Source organism: Pelecanus crispus, chromosome 4 (assembly GCF_030463565.1).
Source record: "Pelecanus crispus isolate bPelCri1 chromosome 4, bPelCri1.pri, whole genome shotgun sequence".
NCBI classification, from domain to species: Eukaryota; Metazoa; Chordata; class Aves; order Pelecaniformes; family Pelecanidae; genus Pelecanus; species Pelecanus crispus.
In genome coordinates, this window is record NC_134646.1 from 18,241,617 (window position 1) to 18,262,508 (window position 20,892).

Below are 20,892 nucleotides of genomic sequence, written 5' to 3' on the forward strand. Positions count from 1 at the left end.
AAAACCAAAAAAACCAACCACCCAAACCATCTCATCTGAAGACCTCATATAGTATTTTTCTTCCACAGCCCTCTATTTGTGCTGGTCCACCATCTCAGTGTGTAACTACCCTTCGAACAGCCATTCATCCCTCTAGATTTCAAATTTTTACCTAGGGCCATCCAAAAGTTCACAATTCTTTTCATTAACTTCCCAAACTACCTTTCAAGTCTCCAGTATGTGGTCCAGTAAGTTGCATATGCTTTCATGTGAGGCTACCTCCCCCTTTTGAATTCAAAGTTTTATTCTGCCTGAGACAAGGGTGGCCTGCGATAAAGACCTTGCTTCTACTTCACAAGCCACCTGTTATCTTCTTCGCCAACCTGCCAACTCCTCTGTTGCTTCCCAGTCCTGCTGCTCCCCAGCCCACTATGCCATCTGCACAGCAGGAATTCAGAGATAAACTTACAAAGTGTTAGAAGTCTCAGTTTTCTCTCAGAGCCGGTGCTGCTTTGTGAGCAGAATAATTATTCTGGAATAAAAGTAACTTTTATTTAAGAATAATGTCTGCATGGAAAGCCACTCCAGAATCAGGGGTAGAAAACTCATTTATTCCATTCTAGCTCTGCTAGTCTGCTTCCTCGTTTGTACAGGGCCCAAGATCTATTTGCGAATACCTTAAATTTTCTTACTAGGACAGGATATATATGGATATAATAATTACATTAATCTACAAAAAGCATGAAAAATTACTCAAAATATAATTTAAAAATTTCCAGCAATTTCTGAAATTGGGGAGAAGCTGAAATGCAGGACTCTGATGACTCAAAAGACTGTTAAGACTTCTGTCCCAAAGTTCAAAAAAAAGAAACAAAACAAAACAAAAACAAACCATTTTTGCAATAAGACCACAGATCACTGCAGCCCAGAAGAAATTGGACTAAGAGTGTCATATGAAAGAATGGAGGAGGTGACTAGGTTGCAACCAGAGAAAATATTCAGCTCATCTATTATAGTTAGCAGTATCATACCACAGAAACTCAAGACCTTAGTCTTGGTCCCAGTGCCCCATAATGCTGGACGCTGCTTAAATACAATAAGTATAGAATAATTACTATCTCAGATAATTCACAATTGCGTAAAAAATCAAGAGACAACAGAGGAATACAGACAGATGAAGTAACACAAGGAAACAATGAAGTGATTTCGATTGGCATGACACAGAGTTGTCACAGTACACTAGGAGCTTAATGGTTGTTACTTTAGAACAAACAGTGCAGTAAAGGTTAATCTTAAGAATGAACATAAAGTGCATTAAAGAGGTTGTTTTGGACCATCTATGAAGAGTTTCTGCCAAGTCTACAAGGTAGCACAGGAAAAACACCTACAGTTGCATGCTGGAACATTGAAACGCTCCATTCATCAATGGGAAGAATAGAAGCTGATCATTCTATTGTGAATCAGACATGGTAGAGTGGAAAAGGATGTTTCATATTTTGTTCACTTCAGATTATTATGGTATTCTGTCTAAACTGGTGGATTTGAACCATGGAACCACTTTGCATGATAAACAGTAGAACTCTTTATCAGCCTTGAATCATAATGCAGAAATGGGTAATTCACAGCTAGCTTTGAAAGAGCTTTCGATTCAAATAACTGTCTCCTATTTTAGGTCAAGTGCAAAACCCTACTAAAGTGCAAATTGCAAGCAAACCAAGCTATCTCAGCTCATAAAACACTACAGCTATATTCTGTCTCCTCCCAAAGAAAATATATCAATAATTCAAAATAATGACATTCTGGTAACGTAACACCTTTTCTATAACCCATTCTTCCTCATGTGTCTTTTGGGGAAAGATTTTATTAAGCATATTTTAAATTTTAATGAACCAATCTCACTTTTTTGTTTCTGTTAATTTTTCAGAGAATACATGAAAGCCATTCTGAAATGCCAATACCCCTTGTGTGTAGATGTAAGCAAAGCTACAGGCACTTTCTGAGCACACGCACTCAGATGTTCTAGGCCTGAGAAATTATTCTTGACAAAAATGCCATTGAAACTCATTTCTGGGGAGAAAACATTTCATCTGTAGAGCTTCAGGATTTGCCTAAAGTCAGGGTATATTTCTCAGTCATTTGCTCCTTGTAGAGGAAATACTGGCTTATCTTTGCTGAAAAAACCACTATTCAGTAAGTGCTACACAGTAAAGTCAGCCCCTGTTCCTAACACAAGTGTTTGCAGTGTAGCAGGAGATACTCTGACTCCCTAAATTCCATAAACTCACCCTGGGACATAGTTTCTCAACAATGTCTGCTCATGACACTTAGTCCTTCCTTTCACTCTTTCCGTGGAAGTAGCATTCCCTGCTTATCTCATCCTTAACACTCAGCAAACTTAATAGTCAAGAAACTATTTAATGAAAGATAAGGTCAGGCATTTTGATGCAAGATTAGACACAACACATTACAAATAAATATAAAATGCAATTTGAATTTAGACTTAATTATCAGGTGCCTCTCTAGGCAAGAGGCAACCTGTTTTAGTTACACTCCCCAAGACTCTTCCATGCTGTCAAAGCTGAAAATTTACTTCATTCAGCAATACTTCTTGTGAACATCTTTCTTGATGTAAAGCTGGACAAGGACACTAATTCCATCCCATCACATCTGATTTTTATTTATCTTTTTTCTATTTTGTTCCATACTATTTTTTTAAATGTGGGTGTACTCTGTGGACTTTTCACTCTTCCTCAGGAAGGCTTCCTCAGAAAGGTTTGCACATCATGAGCTAGCAAGGGTTACTTCACTCTGTCATTTCACACCTCTACAGAATTCTTCAGTTAACACCTTTATTGCATCTTAAATGATCTTAACATAAATTCCTAAGATATTCCAATTGTTAGAATACTCTTAAGGCTGAATGTTACATTTTGCTTTTAGTCACCATCAGTCTAAGTTTGTGGCAGAGACTAAATATGACATCTTTGGGCATGCCGTTGGTATTGACAACAGACTTAGGAATACAGTCGTGTCCTTGAACTGTCTCTAGACACATGCTGCCACTGTCCCTGTGCCTGTAATCTTGAATCATTTTGACTGATCAGCTGTTTAACAAAATATTTAATGAAATATTACCAAAACAATCTTAACTTCAATAAGTCTATTCCATACTGTAAACTGAATTTTACACTCAGTGTCTTTACTGATGAATGTTATCCAAGAGGTCTTTAGATAATCACACTTTCTAGTACAGTTTTCAAACCAGAAACAACTGTATGAGTCACCAATTTGCAGAGAATTTCTGAGGCCACTTGTAAAACACAAATTTTAAAATGGAGAACAAGTAAATCTCAAAATACAACCATGGGTTGTTACCATGAGTTGTTTAGTATGCATAGGTGCACAGTTATTTACCCTTTTGTCCTGGTTTCAGCTGGGATAGAGTTAATTTTCTTCCTAGTAGCAGGCATAGTGCTGTGGTTTGGATTTAGTACGAGAAGAATGTTGATAACACGCTGATGGTTTAGTTGTTGCTGAGTACTGCTTATGCTAGTCAAGGACTTTTTCAGCTTCCCATGCTCTGCCGGGTGCACAAGAAACTGGGAGGGGGCACAGCCAGAATAGTTGATCCAAACTGACCAAAGGGCTATTCCATACCATATGACATCATGCTCAGTATATAAGCTGCGGGGGGGGTTGGCTGGGGAGCAGCGATTGCTGCTCGGGAACTGTCTGGGTATCAGTTGGCGGGTGGTGAGCAATTGCATTGTGCATCACTTGCTTTGTATATTATTATTACTCTTATTATTATATTGTTATTATTTTACTTTATTTTATTTCAACTATTAAACTGTTCTTATCTCAACACAGGAGATTTCTCACTCTTACTCCTCTGATTCTCTCCCCCATCCCACCAGGGCAGGGGGAGTGAGTGAGCAGCTGCGTGGTGCTTAGTTGCTGGCTGGGGTTAAACCACGACACTTTCAAACCTACTTTTTGCAAATACAATAAAAACTTAATTTCTTAGCTATGCAACTTTTTACATTAAGCCAATTCTAACTCTGATTTAGTTCCTAGCTGTGGTTTCTCATTATTTGTAAGATGGATAAGGAGCTGAGTAAAGGAGAACCACTGGTGCATTGATCTAAACAAGAAACTATGGGCAAGCAGGAGGTTACTGGTGGATTTCCTCCCAATTCTGTGTCACTAGTGATCATAATTATACTTCTATTAGTATTCAGCATAGAATAAGAGTGTACCAGTGAAGTGGCACACAGTTGGAGTACAGCACCAATAAGCCTGGAAGATCAAAGTGTCATATAGGAAAAGAAATGGATGATGTTGTAGACTGGAGTTATAGAAACAGAGTGACAGTAAAAGTGCAACTTTATAAATTGATTAATGAGAGGAAATTCTATACAAGTTTTTTAGTTAGAGATAATGGTGGAGGAGAAAGACCTGGATGTCTCAGCAATGTCCAGCATGACAATAAGCCATAGATGACTAGAAGTAAATGTGATACTAGAAATATCAAACAAGGAAAAGCTTAATGCTACTCTGTGAATTGTTATATTCTGTATCACTGTGGTCACTCGGCATTCCAGCAAGGTGAATTCTGACTGGTTAAAGTGCAGAGAAATGGCTGTTAGGACAATTAGGGCAATGAAGAGTGTCTCATATGTGAGGAAAAAAGTAGTTTCACCTTTTTCAGCCCAGAGAAGCAAAGGCTGACCACGGAAACAATTGATTCAGGCAGGACTGAGTGTAAAAAGTCAAGGAGGGAGAAGAGCTATAAAACCAAATGGCAATGCTGACAAAATAAAGAGTAAGTACAAACTGTCCTTGCCTAAATTTAGGATGAAAACTGAAGGTTTCTGATCACCTCAAAGGTGTCTCAAAGGACACAAGAGCTGTTTTTCCATGGAAGTAGTGGCAGGAAAAGAAAAAATTAACTAGATGAAAACTAGTGTTTAATAAATATCTAAATGGCACAGTTGCCTACAGCAAGGCCCTGGATTCCTTAGGTGAAAATACCCTTATCTGTCCAAAGTCACTCACTTTGTGAATTAACTGATTGTTAGGACAATTTACAAAGAGAACTGAATTACAGTACAGAAAGAAAAGTTCTTGTTTATACAAAGACTAGGTTCATAGTGTTTTCCAAAGAATACAGAGAACGATTATCTGACTCTATCTATCTGAGGATGACTCATTTAAAAGTAACTATCATTATAAGACACTTTTAGGGATAACATCTCTCAGTCGAAGAGGTGCTAGAATTTCAACTGTGACTATCCAGAATCCTGTCCAACCCTATTTAAGTTATCAAACCTTCTCTCTTCTTTTATATTCTGCTTTATTCACAAATAGACGCTCCTTTTTAAGAACAAAAGAAATATTTAAAGAAAAAAGAAAACTTCTACTTTTGTTTCTTGCAAGCCTTTCAGTCTTCACAAGTGTTTTCCAACAGGCTAAAATATGTTTAAAATCATTTTATTAAATAGTAGGTTCTATTCACTTCTAAGGTCAAACAGAAAACTTTAAGTAGGGAAGTTACCTCCAACAGCTCCTTGCTACCTTAAATTACTTTTAACACTTAATCTTTGTACCTCAAAACTATACAGTTTCTAAATCTTGTGTGTAGAATGTGTAAAGTTTTGTTAAATGTTTCTATTGCTTTCTGAGCTTTACCTTATGTTAACTAAATGAATTTGAGAAACTGTAATCCTTGCAGTGTTCAGTATTTTTCGTAAAATACTTGTTAAAATTGCTGTAAAGGTATGTTAATTTAAATTATACAGTTTCTGTCTTACATTACATGAGGCTAGGTCAAATAATTTCAGCTTTATTAGCCCACTGGGGAAAAAAGCTTACATTTCTGGATAGCATGTTGTAAAAATCAAGTTGGTGAAACAATGAGATAGCCATGCCATGAAGATGCAAATACTGGAAATCAAGTATCAGTCTACCTGTGCCTTTTCTTAAAGAAAGGTTATACCTATATAAAATTATTTCAATTTTGACATTAGCCTGTGTTATCTAACACATGGTGACTATCAGCATTTAAAAGTCTGTGTACTCCAGAAATCTAGATGTACTGTTTGGTTTAGTTTAAAACAGGAATCTGTTTTTTAAATGACGGTCTGTATGTAGTATGTCATATGCATGTACATAATGCAATAGACCGACATTCATGGAAGTTCTACTCATGGTAATGCACCAATACTAGAAGCACTGCTTTGTCCATAGTAATGGGTAGAGAATGGTACTCGTAATAATGTAAGGATATCTGGTAAGCTGAGAATTTTCTGGACCCAAAATCTTGGCTACTGCTCCAACTATAAGCTTTGCTCCCCTGTTTTGATCACAACATTGTTCATATTATAGATCACTGATGTAGAAAGTAAAGTTCATTACTAAAATGCAAGAATTTCTAATGCACACAGAGCTGATCCTTCCTGACCAATACTTGGTCATTTTACATACTTCCTTGCCCTTCATGCTTTTTTGCCTTGCTTGCCTGTACTCCTTCACAGGATTTGGTGCAATCATGCCTCTTCTATCCTGGTATACTTTGCCTGTTGGGAAGATCAGTGTGTTTTTGAAAAATATGTTGTTTATCCAAATTACTTCACATTATTTATTTGTACTCAAGCTATTGAATTAGTAGTTTCGGTTGCCAGAATTGGAGTTGATATCTGCTTCCTAGTGGATAAGTCAGCAGTTTCCATAAACCACTTCAAATATTCTCGAGCTCATTGTCTCGATCAATGACAATAAAACTAGTAAAATCTCAAAGTCTGCATCTCATTGCATAACTTTCAATGCAGTTCCACAAGTATTTTCAAAGGAAAAACAAAAAGCCTAATTTTTGTCCAGATATCCTCCATAGAAAGGCATAAAAGCAGCTCTGCATTCTTCCATCCACCTTACCACGGAGAGAATTAGCATAGTTTCCTGTTCTCCTCTTCAAGCATGTAGGCTGCAAGACTCACTGTTCTTTCACCTCCTGAAAATTACCTAACTAGCACACCTCTTTTCAGATCAGCATTGAAACCAGAAACAGGGGTGCTTTTGAAGGAAACGCCAGTCTACTTTCTTATCAAACTACAACTCCACCACAGTCAGTATGAGTGCCTTGTGCCAAGTCACAACTTAGTTCTTGCTTTAATGTGATAATATACTCTATCTTCAAAATATTCTGCATAGTAAAATACACATACATTACATTCTTTTCTAAGAAAACTTTCCCTATCAGCTTCAACTGCTTTCCTATATAACCTTGTTTAATAAAAATGCATGCATTACTTAAAATCATGAATTGCCAGCTTATGTTGTAAGTTAAAGTACTTAACTATAAAGTTCTCAAAAACAATTCGATCATCTAATGTTTTCGCACAAATGAATGACTGTAAGCATTTATTCCTTCATAAGGTGGTGATTGTTATGTTCTGTATATAATAACACAAATTTGAAATGGTAACATGCTTAACCCATACTGCAATAGTTTTGACGGTGATGGAAGAAAGAGTTTTCTGCTCTAGATTTTGAAAAGAAAATATAGTCTTAACTTCAGTGAGTGCACTGCAACACCAGGGAGACCAAAGGAGCTTGATACCTGTTTGCAGTAGATGTGACAGAAATAGGAAAATAGAATCAAATTTGGCTGATGAAATTAAAATCTTAATAGTGCCAGTTTTGCCCATTACAGGCATAACAATACAAGCTGCCTTACTGAAAGTGGTCGATGGTCCTTCTTGTCCAGGACTCATTCTCCAAAAATAGCACACATTAAACACTTCTGAGAAAATTCTAATTGCAAACCGTATAGAGAAATCTCCAATCAACAGAGCTCCTTCTCCTCTCTAGATTGGCTGGTCTTCAGTCATGAAGTTTAATGTCACTAGCATGTTTTAGAGTTATAATTAATAATTACTCTAGTTATTCTTGATATTTTTACATTTTGGTATCAATAATTTCATTTTAAAAAGACCCCAAAAAGTAATTGCAGTTTTGTGAAAAGTATAGGGGTTTATTTTCTCTTTTAAAAATCCCTGTTGTTTTTCCATTAGGAACAAGGGAGCACATGAAGGTGGAATTTCCTGATCCATCTTTTCTTTGCTACTCAGCATGCCTGTTTAAATGTCCCTTTTTTGTAGTTTAGTCCTCTTTTCTGAAGCTTTTTCCAGGTAAATTTTGTCAAGGCCTTGGACTGTAAAAGGGCCATCCTGCTTCTACCACATGCTTTTTGGAATGCTGTGACTATGACTGCACACTGTATTTCAGATGAGGTTGCATTAGTAATTCATGAAGAAAATGTATTATTCTTTCTGCATTTGCCATTTCAACTCTTAACAACAAAATACGCTTTCTTTTATTCTACTGGTCACAACACTTACATTCAATAGTACATGAGACCTTAGCCTTCTACTCCAAAACAACAAAAATTCTGTTAAGGAGTCACAATGATAAAAGATGAAAAACACTAGGGAAAGATGACCATGTAAATGCTGTGATACAATGCTTAAGACTCAGGCCACACTCGTCTATTTTCCTATTCTGTCAAATACCTTCTGCAACCTTTGCCAGCCTACAAGCTGCCATCACTGCCAGCCAGACTCAGCATTCTCTCTAATGTAACATAATTTTAATTCCTGCAGGGAACTGATGGTAGTCTCATGGCTCCTAGCAGGAGAGATGAATTTCCTAACTACTAAGTTACTTAGGACTGAATGACCTCCTGGACTATAGTTAAAAAAACCACAGCAAATTCTGCTCTATATTCGATAGAGTGGGCACAGCATACCATTAGGAAACATGCAGCTAAATGATGTTGAGTTAAGCTTCTACATGTGAGAAAGAACAGGGTTTAAAGATACATCTCTTTCTTTTGCACCTTTTATTTATTCGGTTAAGCATGTTTCTGTTCAGTGGGATGGATTTTATAACTTCTAACTCTGCCTGTGAATGCCTAACAGAATCGGCTGCAACGTTCAGTTATTTGAGTCACTTCTAAAAACCTTGATCATTTTGGAAATACTGCAGAATGTTGCCTATTGTCTGTATTTACATTAATCCCTCCTCTATGAAGAGAAATTATATTTGAAAAATGTCTGAGAGATTTAGGTATGAAAGATAAAGGAGTCATAATGAGCACAGGCCAATATCTTAATGCAGAGACATTCAGAGATCAGAACACATTGGGGCGCTCTGCTTCAATTGTTTATTCCCATAGCTTGGCAATATGCTTTTCTGTTATGCACAACACCTTGGAGCCTGAGAACTTAATAAATATCAGCAATATCAAAAAAAGATTGGTGAGGAAAAAACAGCAAGTTTACATCCCTTTGCAATTCCAGGGACCAGTGAGTCAAAGTTCAGTTTAAAAAAGAAATAAACAAATTAATATTCTTTATACCTTCCCAAGTTCTCTGACACTTACTGAGCTTTATCCAGTCCCAAATTAACGTCTCTTCTGAATTCCCATTGTGCTCCATTTTGATGTCAGGCATTTTATCTAGTCCTTTCCCATAAAGAACATTTCTGTAAGGTCAGCCAGGAGTGCTTTTAACCTTCATGGACCATTGTTAAAGTCAAAGGTTGTTGCAGGAATCCTGTGAAAGGTACATCTATGTGATCCAATAAATAGGTGAGAAAAGCCAGAGTTTAAACCAAGATTTTCACAAAAGCACTCTTTCTCCCAGTTACCATTTCACTCCACAAATGAGTGCATAGAAGGAAGAGGAAGTTGATGAAAATTCACAGCTAGCTAATGCCTTTTTAAATAGGACACTCATTTTTAATTTATAGTACTTACAAGCAATTATTAGCTAGAATACAGAATTAGCAGTTCATAGTTTAGATGTATAATTCAAAGTGGGGGCTATTTTAATAACTTTGTGTTATAGAATTAATTCAAAGCATTTCAGTTTTATCTATAAAGTCAGTCTATGAGTGCTTTGAAATAGTGAACAGGAAAAATAGTGGCCAGGATCTACGAATATAAAACAGTCATAGAATGCATGTGGTTGAAGTTTGTATCCATTTTGATGTCTTTTACACTGGCAGGTAGCATGAACAAGATTGTGGCTCATCAGAGCACCATAATAGGAGATTGCACTCCCTGTCTACATTGCAACTTCCATTACATTTATTTTAAATAAAGTTGCATAATAAGAAATAAGTATTTTCTGTATGTCTCCTGTGTCTGAGGCTGTAATAGAATTAGGATATCTTTATGCAGCTTTATATAAATTTATGTAAGTGTTTTATGTATATTTATGTGTATGTATAGTAAGAGATTATATACATATATAAGAATTAAAAGTACTTCAGTGCAGCAAGAAAGTATTTAAATATTCCAGAATGAACATAATATTACAATGTCTTTGCAATTCTCAGGAAATATAAGATATAAGACCATTCAGGTTCTCATTAGAAACTCATAACATTTAAAAATATAATGTCATGCTAATAAATTCCTTTGTTACCAACTATTTTTATTTTCAAAACGTCATCTGACAATATTTGCTGATTTTTTTCCTTGACACATGATATGTTTGAGGCAAACTTTAAAAGTATACAAAAACTTAGCTATCTGTCTAATGAAATTTTGAGCAATCTAAGTATGGAAATTCTCAGTCCATTTCTCTTATTTCTACTGATTCACAACTTTCATTTAATTTTTACTGATTTACATGTCATTGCAGATAAAGAACTTGTAACACTGAAATTTCTTTTCTTTCTACTAACCTCTTTCTCTCAACAAAAGGAGGTCTGTTACTCTTCCTAATAGTGCAGTTACTGCTGGTAGCACACTTCCAGTGCCAAGTGGCCAATATAAGATGCAATGATTCGTGGTATGGAAATAGCTATTGAATTGACACTAATTGTACTTTTGGTGTTAGGTTCAGCAGCAAGAACAAAACCAATCCCCAATACCCCATAGAAGTGGAACTGGTCCCTGCCTGACATGGGATATTTGCTAGAATTCATTTGTTGTGTATCATAGCCACGATTTAAAAAACTGGTTATTTGAAATAAAAATACATTCTGCATTTCTTTTCATTAAAGTATTATGAAACGTCCTTCTGTATTCTAAACAACAATACATATTTAGCAATAGTTTAGTATCTTTGGAAAAAATTTGTTTACTAGAAATGTACCAGACAGACTGTGACTAGACAAGAGTAAGGCTTCTGAAAGTGCACCCAAAAAGGTTTGCTTTTCAGGGTTGATATTACTAGTAATTAGCTTGACATTTAATAAATGACATTTCTAAGAACTGCTAAAGCTGACTTAACAAGCAAACAGAACAACCTTGTTTTGTTTAGAAAAGGTAGTCTGTTGCACATTTTATGTAGTGTTTTTGCCAGCTCATGTTGAAAACTACATTCATGAAGTATTTGAAATAAACATGCTTTCTGTAAACTGAACTTTCTATTATGGTGCTCTTTGCTTAGCACAAATTCTGATAAAATGTCCTGTGGTAAAGCTGGTATATACTGCAACTGAGAGGGCCCATACTAGAGTTATAATAAATTTACCCTCAATTAAAGTCGTGGTTTTTCTAAGCATGTTTCAAATCATAACCAATTCAGACTGTGTTTTACATTTTGGTCAAAAAAAAGCAGAAGATATGTTGAAATTATATGTCCTTAAAATTTTCCTAGGCTTTAGAATTCAATTTGATATGGGCAAGTAAAGCAATTGCTTTGAAGAATCAAGAATGCATATGTGTAGTCCGGTTAGACAGCCCAGAGGACAGGTTTGTTTACATGCAACACATTTCAAGGGCACTCTGAAAACCACAGAAATTCAATAAATACATCTGAAATTTGGTCTCATTCCCTGCTTGTGTTAAGAAGAATATTAAGTGTTTATGTCATGACAGTCTCATCAGCTTTATTGTCGTGCATTAGAAAGCTTGACATCTCTTCCCAGTGCCCATAACATCAGAGTACCATTCACCCAGCTCAGTTATTTAGCACACCCACACCTCACCAGGGAAGAGAATGGAGTCTTCAACCCAAATGGCAGAAATCTAGTTGTAAATAGGGTTCCCATGTAGCATTTGCAGACAGCATTTTTTACAAGCCTGGGGTTTTTTTTGGCTTGGGTTTGGGTTTTTTTTTAAACGATGAATTTTACTTCAACAGTTAAACAGGGGGTGAGGTAGATCTACAAAGGTATCCTGTTTAAAAGGAAATGTGAGCAAAGCCATTGACCCTTTTTTTTTTCCCTAATGCCGGAGTTCAATGATGACGTGGTCTACTGAACCAAGCAGTGGACCTGTCTCAAGACAGTATTAGCATGCTTTAGCATGTACACAAAAGTTTGTTTGAGATCTGGAGTACACAATGTATGAAAGAAAGACAAAATATGAAATGCTAAAATGAGTGAAAACAATGTCAAATGTCCTATCTTCTATATTCTTAAGATTTGGGGACAAAAGGAAACATACGCCTTTTCCTCTTTCCTTACTTTCTTCACTAATTCCTTTTATAATCTAAAAGAAAAAGATTGTGAACTCCATAAACATCGAAAAAACTTAAGGGGATAAGAAAAATATATTTTTGGCAAAACCAAAATAAATCCTTAAAAGCGTGATATTTTCTCAAGAAAACATTCATTTCTAAAAAAGGGAAAAGTTTAATAAAATCAACAGTTATTAGTTTGCAGCAGTCTTGAATGAGCAGAAACATAACCTGAAAAAATAAATGAATATAGAGTTTTCCATTGCAGTGTACAACTAGTGCTTGCAAGTAATGAAAATATTATGCTGCTACAATGGCTCACCTTCACCAAAGCAACATTGGATTTACAAACAAAATAGAAGTTAAATCAGCACGCACCTGAATACCTTGGGGGTCGCTCACTGGCATTGCACTGGCACAGGGACATTAATGGAAGACAGCCCTAAAATTTCCAGTTCAGAAAAAAATACTGTGTCTTCACTGACACTCCTTGACATCTCTCCTGCTACACCTTGCAGGTCTTTTGTTGCCCCCTGCAACTCTCTAAGTCTGACCCCACAGTTATTCTTGTCTCTTCAACCCCTTGTATAGCTGATCCCCTCCTAGCTGATCCAGCTCATTTCCAGCCTCCCAGTGATACCCTATTTCAAGGCCTTTCTTTACTTCAGTCATATGAACCTTTCCATTAAAGAACTCACTTTCTGCCCACAAGGCACTTCCATGGGCCTATTTTATTGCAGTGAAAATGCAAACAGGGAAAAGAATCTTGTATACACATGAATGAATTATGCTCCCTCAGAAAAAGACCTTTGAACTGGAGTTTCTTTCCCTTCTTCCCCATCTCTTGTCACCATGGGTTATTTTTCAAATGTGCTTTCACAGCAGCTCTTCACTGAAGTGAATGGTACTACTCTGGGACCTTGGTATTTGTGCAGTAATTACTATTGTTCAGCCCTGTATTTAATAGGCAAGTGAGAGGACTACTAAAAATATAGCAGCACTCATAAAGATTGCCTACAAATCTCTTTAGAATTGCATACAAAGCTGTAGTCCCAAACAAGCCCTGTTCCATTCAGCAAAGCTTTTCTGTTAAACTGTAATGCAAAAATACAAGATGAAGAAGAAATAATAGTGGGTCAGAAGAAACAGAGAAAAGAATAAAGACTGCAGTTCAAACAGCTATGGCCTTGGTTGGGAGAGCAAAAGTCTGTTTTATCACTGTTCTCATTTTTTCAATTGCTTCAAAATCAAGCTAACTCTAATTTGCTCTAAACAGCTTTTGATTTTATCAACAAAGCATCAAAGGGCCTGAGCAGTATGTAGTGTGAACATCTTTTGTAAAGGTCAAATTGTTTTCCTGTCTTAGAAAGTGAAATCTCCTCACCTTTTTTATTTTATGATTCAAGCTGTATTTGAAAATGCAGTTTATTTGCATTCCTACAGCTCTTTCTTCTCCTTTCTTTCCTATAAACCTTATTTCCAGCTAACACTGTCCTTTATGAAATGAAACATTTTATATGCTTTCCCATGAAAAAGCCCCACCAGTTCTGTATCTTCATGTTATTAAACAAGTATGGGTTTTTTCTGATAGATGCATGACCATGAACTGTGATGAATCAAGCAAGAAAAATAATCGGTTCCAGAGTTTCCTGTTGTAAGGATGGAAGTGAGACATCATAAAATGTGACCCCCACAAATTGTGCTAGATGGTTTGAAATTGTACTTGTAATAGTGTTAATTACCAATAGACCCACCAATTTAAGAGCACATAATCGAAAACCAGTTATGCTGGAATCTAAAAAGGATAACATCTCTTCATCCAACACTATTTTTTTCTTTTTGACAGAAAAATTGGCCATTTCTCTTACACAATAAGAAAAAATTAGGTAAATGTGCCTGAGGCAGACAGGAGTAATTTGATTGTTTCTTAAAAACCCATTTATATTGAGGACTCAAATTGAATCCCAGCCTTGATTTTTTCCATTCTACCCAGGTGTGACTGACTACAGATCATCTAAAATGGTGACACAAAAGGGAATTAGAGCTAGACTTATGCTTCTGCTGAAGCTCAGCAACTGGCCAACATCCCTTTATAGAGGAAATGGGGGGGCAGTTGTTTTCACACTGAGTGAACTTGAGAGTGTGATTCTGCAACCCCTATTGAGTAGTAAGCCCGAGCAACATACTAAGGCCTCCAGATTTTGGCAGTCCTTCAGCTCTGAAGATCAGATTTTCAAAACTGTTCAGCTGTCATGGATAAAACAATACCATCCAACACTTGGCCTTTCAGTTTCTGGCCTCTATTGCACCAAGTCTTTCATTCAGAAAACAGATTTCTTATTAGCATCATCTGTTAAGCCAGGGGAAGAAAACTGACTTTCATTGTAAAAGTTAATTTTCATCAGGGCATTCAGAAGTGCTAATATTAATGTATTTTTTCATATAGGACCTATCTGTAGAAAACATAGGTTTGGCAAATATTTATAGATATATGGCTTCTGGGATTCTGTTTTCTTTCCAGTACCAGATCTGTCATAGCCTAACTATGAAAATATATATATTAACAGTGGCTTGGAAAAAGTACACTATTTTAGCTCATTAAAAGAAAGGTGAATAATCTGAATCAGGCCTTGATGGCCAGGATGAGCCATTCTGGAGAGAGCAGGATTACCTTATTGAGTAAGTCCAACCATAAAAGACAGGTGGTCTTGCAAGTGTTTCAATTGTAGCAGTATTTTTTCAAAGTATAAATCAAATGGCTTATTTGAAGCACCTCACTCAACACTGAGAGTGCTGCTAATATGTTCAGTGAGTCTTTCTTCAACCACGATTTTGCACGAATGGGCAACATGAGCATTGTTAGCAGCCCTTTTGATCAAAATTGGTCAACGCTTTTCCATTACAATGCTCTGTTTTCAGCTACTTAGAGGAACTTCAGTTATTGAAGCTGAAGTTTTCTTTGCTGAGTATATGCATCTTTAAAGAAAAGAAAACAAAAAAAACCAACCAAACTAACAAACCCCCCAAAACCCAAAACAGCCTACTAGACAAAAATTTAATTCCAACTTGCCTCCTTTTGTTCTGCTAGAAAATCATTATTCCATATGACAGAAATAGAGGTGGGCAACAGAATGAAAAAGCTGAACAAAGTTCAAGCCAGTGCCTGATTGTGACTCATCTCTGTTCATGAATAAGGATGAACCAAGTCAATGCAAGGTTTCTGGCATTATTTCCTTATCATCAAATATGTTTGATTTCTCACATATTTGTCATCAGCTCCTTTGGCTTGGATTGGTTTTGGCTGATAGAGATAAGCTAGACCCTTGATTTAACTCACATCTTTAGCTATCTAGCTCATTGAAAGAGAAATATTCTGCATTCTATCGCCTTTATATGAGGAATAATGTATAGCAGCAAATAAAGAGAAAAAAACAGCCTCAAAATTCTGTTCAAAAGATTTCACACTTTTGCTGAGAAGAGGAGGAATGAAGAGAAAGAGGCTCCAGGTCAACCTGCAAGACCCTTAGGCTCTTGCAGGCCACAGTGGACTACCAGAAGAGAAGAATCAGGGCTACTCCACAGTTTATACTACCTTAAACCCATCTAGTTCCTCTGTATCCTATTAGTCATACGAACTTCATTCAACAAAGGTGGGTAGAAGACAGCAAAAGAAGCACTTATACTCCTCTTCCCTCAGTCTCTCCTCACTCACACACTTCTGCTCTTGTGGAATGTCTCTCCAGACTCCTGAAGGAAGACTGCCAGCAAGAAACACTGACAAAAATATGTGTTGTGTCTCCATCATGCAAGATGGCAGTATGAACCTTAAGAGAGTCACAGAAATACTGTAAGAGGCTATGTTAATAAGCTCACAGAATGTTAGTGAGAGTTATTCTTCTTGTTACTAAAAATGTTTAAAAAAATGTAGGTTGTTAATTATTTGGCATTAATAAATAAACAGATCATATCCATTCTGCACTGTCAACAAAGTATCTATAACCACTTTGCTGTAACTGTAAGCAAAGTGGATCAGTAGATCTTAGGAGTACATATGTAGTTTTACATATGCCTAGTGATATACCCACAAACACTGATGTTAACGTACAAGAATTGATGTTTGCCTACAGCCTTAAAGCTCTTGCCTCACATTTCTAATTGAATGAATTATTTAGCTTTTTTAACAGTGTATCAAGCCTATCCTACAAGAGGAATGACAATATTCATAATTTAATATGCAATTTAGACTCAAAGGAATACAACCAAATCTGTACAAACATTTACAGAATTAATCAGTTTTTGTTCCCAGGAGATATGGAAAAAGCTTTGGTCCTCTTACTTTACAAGACAGCTGGACTAATGTCATTTGCTAAAAGCACTTTAGAATTAATCCTGACATTTTTAATCAAATAATTTACTGTTTTTTACTGAAGACTTAGGTATTCAGCTAGTTTGACCGTTGCTTGAATATGGTTTGAGGAATATTGGCACTAATCATTGAATAAATTATTAGAAAACATATTTTTCTTGCACATTCCTAGCCATTTTCACCACTATTTATCAGTATTTATCAGCTCTTAATGATAAAACCACTAAGCCTACCTTACCTCAAAAAGAGAGATAACCTGCAGTTTATATTCTTTTAGTATATTTTTTAAAAATCATGTTTTTACAAATGAATGGACTTAAAATCTATAAAAGCATGAAATAGCAGATTATGTAAAACTTTTTCTTTGAAGTCAACATTTTTGCAGATATTACAAGGATATAATTATGGGGCTTTTTTATAAAGATATGTAACAAACATCATCTCATAGCTAAGCCGATGCTCAGCTTCAACTTTCTCTACCTATAGTACAAATGTACAGGTAGTACCAATAAAATAGTAAGTTATTTTGTTTTAAAATATGCTGTTGAATTATGTTCCTCTCTTTTCATTCATGACCCCAGCACTACAATCTAATCTGCCAGCATTCACATAGGGAAATTTGCACACATCTAGGACTTGCTCACATATATCAACTCAAAGTACCAGAGTATATGTTTCTGACTAATAGACCCAAATAGGAGACTATCACAAAGTAAAACCAGATATGTCCTTTAAAAAGGACAGTTACAATTTTTTTGCAAGATTGTCTCATTTTTCTGTTCCACTGAATAACATCACAGCTTTCTCAGTGGCTCCACAGAGGTTTCTACTCTTCATTGCATACAACAATGTGCACAGCATGAGTGGTGGGAGCAGGATATCCAGCCTTGTTGGCCAGCAGATCTGGACCAGCTAGGAAGGAAAAGTAATCCTGTGCTGAATAGACTGTAACAGATTGCTTCCTCTTTGTAATGAATGGAGGACCAAAGCACAAACTGTAATTGAGAGCTAGCTCCTTGCCTGATCTGATCTGGGGGTGGACAACTATAGGCTGCCACTGAGTCAGTTTAAGGCAAGTTGTCATGCTGCAATTTAATCCTAAAGAACAATCAAATAGAGGTTTTCAGAGCCTTTCTTTGCCTTTTTAAACAATATTTGCAAAAACACATTGTGGATGTAGTCTAAACATTCCCATTCATTGAGACAGCAGTATCCTATTGATAGTAGCTTAAATCAGTTCTTTTTTGTCTGCTTGCATGAAAATTTAGATTTTGAAATGTGTAAAAGACCTAAACAGAAGGCATTGGAAGACAGAACGGATGTTAACTCATTCTCAATACCTGATTGTTTCAGAATCCATTGGCTTTTCATAGTCTTACATTTCCTTATAACAAGATTATAGAGTGCAGAGAAAAAAAGAAGATCAGAGCAGACAGATCATTTTGCTGCTAGCAACAGCCTACCTGGGGACTCTTAAGTGCAGTAGATAAAGAAAATGTTTAGTGGCTATCATTATTCAGAGCCTAGTTAAGTCTATGAAAGCCCTAAGAAGCATTTATGGCAAACACATTTTTGTTATTGTATGTTTATCAAGGAAAACTGGGTCAGATAAGTGTCTTATTTTCATGAGTCAGATCTTTTTATCTATTTCTCATTGCCCTTTGACTGAAAGAGATGGAACTGAATAAGTTCTTTAGGTCTCAAAAGCATTGTCTCCAGTTTTGCATCAGGAACTGTTACTGCAGATATCTTCTGTCACATTATTTTTCCTGAGTTTCCACAGAGTAATAGGGATTCAGGCTCTCAGCTGGCCCTTATACTACAGCAGCTTAGACCAGTGAAAAGCTAATACAAGTTAAAGTCAGGATTCAAGCAGTCAACACTGGCAAAGGGAAGACACAGCTGGGGGTTACGAGATCCATCCTGCAAGAGGTAGGTGTCAAACAAAGAAGGCTTGAGCAGAATTAGGCTGGCTATTTGGCAGCAGGAACAAGCTGTGACAGGAAGCAGGACAGAGGGACACATATGCAACGCTACAGGCTTGTGGAAGAGTGGCTGGAAAGCTGCCTGGCCGAAAAGGATCTGGGGGTGCTCATTGACAGCTGGCTGAACATGAGCCGGTAGTGTGCCCAGGTAGTCAAGAAGGCCAAGAGCATCCTGGCTTGTGTCAGGAATAGTGTGGCCAGCAGGAGCAGGGAGGTGATTGTCCCCCTGTACTCGGCGCTGGTGAGGCTGCATCTCAAATACTGCGTTCAGTTTTGGGCCCCTCAATACAGGAAGGACATTGAGTTGCTGGAGCGTGTCCAGAGAAGGGCAACAAAGCTGGTGAAGGGCCTAGAGCACAAGTCTGATGAGGAGCAGCTGAGGGAACTGGGATTGTTTAGCCTAGAGAAGAGGAGGCTGAGGGGAGACCTTATCACTCTCTACAACTACCAGAAAGGAGGTTGTAGTGAGATGGGTGTTGGTCTCTTCTCCCAAGTAGTTAGCGATAGGACAAGAGGAAATGGGCTCAAGCTGTGCCAGGGGAGGTTTAGATTGGATATTAGCAAAAATTTCTTCATTGAAAGGGTGGTCAAGCATTGGAACAGGCTGCCCAGAGAGGTGGTGGAGTCACCATCCCTGGAGGTGTTCAAAAGACCTGTAGACATGGCACTTTGTGACATGGTTTAGTAGACATGGTGGTGTTGGGTTGACAGTTGGACTGATGATCTTAAAGATCCTTTCCAATCTTAATGATTCCTAGTTTTTACTTCCATTAAAAATAATCCAGCCACCAAGCCAGGAAACACGAAAATGCTACTCTACCCCAAACTGGTTTAGTGGTGAACTTGGTAATGTTAGGTTAATGGTTGGACTGGATGATCTTAAAGGTCTTTTCCAACCTAAATGATTCTATGATTCTGTTATATCCCAGAGTCAGGATCAAGAACCAAGGCTGGAGCAGATAGAAACAGGTGTTAGGTCTCAGGATCATAGAGCAGAGCTACACCCAAGTGCCTGACAGGGAAACCTGACTGGTGGGAAAACCATCAGCCAAGCTTTCAAGCCAGTATCTAAATCCCTGGGGAACAGACTGTGGCCAGGCCATTTGACTGTTCTTTGGATTGGCAGTGATTAGGTGCCCAAGTATCCAAGTAAGGTTTGGAAGGGGTTTGATGCATGCTAGAATTGCTCAAGACAGGAGGGGGCACAACGGGAACAATAGTACTGTCAGTCAGACAAGTTCTTGATACATGCTCATGCATACAAAGAAATATGTGTAATAGCTCACAGGAAAACAGACACCTTTCACCTTGGGTTTGAAGGAGAGAGCATAAAGGTTTCAAGTAAGCTAGCAAAGCCTATTCAGTAGAAGGGGATTATGAGATAAATATGGAGTGTTGTCCCTGAGATACATGGATTTACAAAAAAGTCTGAAATTAAAAAAAAATTAAATTTGTCTAGTATCAATGTTGTAAACTTTTAAAAGTTTTGCAGAACATTAGAAAGAATACACTCAACATGAAGAAATTTAATTTAAAAGATACCTCTCCCTCAAAAAACTCAAGATAACTTTTCTAATACTCAGTATATGTTAATCAGATTGAATCTACTCTCTGTACCAAAACAGAATTTACTCCTCTTTACCTTTGTGTGTGATCTGAAACCCAAGAATACCATATAGTCTAGGAGAAGCACAGGGTAAATCCAAGGATCTGCTTTAAAAAAAAAATAAAAACAAAGCAAAATTTTTTCTTTTCTCTATGCCTACAAGCTTACATTGTAAGCTAAGGTCTCATACTGCCTAAATTATCACTTCAAAATATGTTTTTGAACACTTAAAAGTCAAAATTAACTATTTGAATAAACACTAGCTTTTGGGTTGGGGACTTTTCAATGCTAGAGTCTTTAATTTCCAAATTAGCTGTTCTTATTAGATGTGCTTAAAGCCATTACAATCTAAAAAATGCTTTGTGATAATAGGAAATAAATTGATGGCTTCATTCTAGTTCTTCACAGAATGACTTCTGTCATTGTGGCTGTAATTAGCTGCCACTTATGTTGATATTGTGGGTATGGAAGTCAAAGAAT

General features: G+C 36.9%; 1 protein-coding gene across 1 annotated transcript in view; it reads right to left on the reverse strand.

Moving 5' to 3' along the window:
* The window catches only part of IQCM (IQ motif containing M), a 111,121-nt gene that overhangs the window by 77,208 nt on the left and 13,021 nt on the right, over positions 1–20,892 (reverse strand). Inside the window, 2 exon segments of the mRNA XM_075709440.1 lie at positions 6,449–6,557; positions 20,449–20,519. Of these exon segments, the coding sequence (XP_075565555.1) occupies positions 6,449–6,557; positions 20,449–20,519 (180 nt within the window).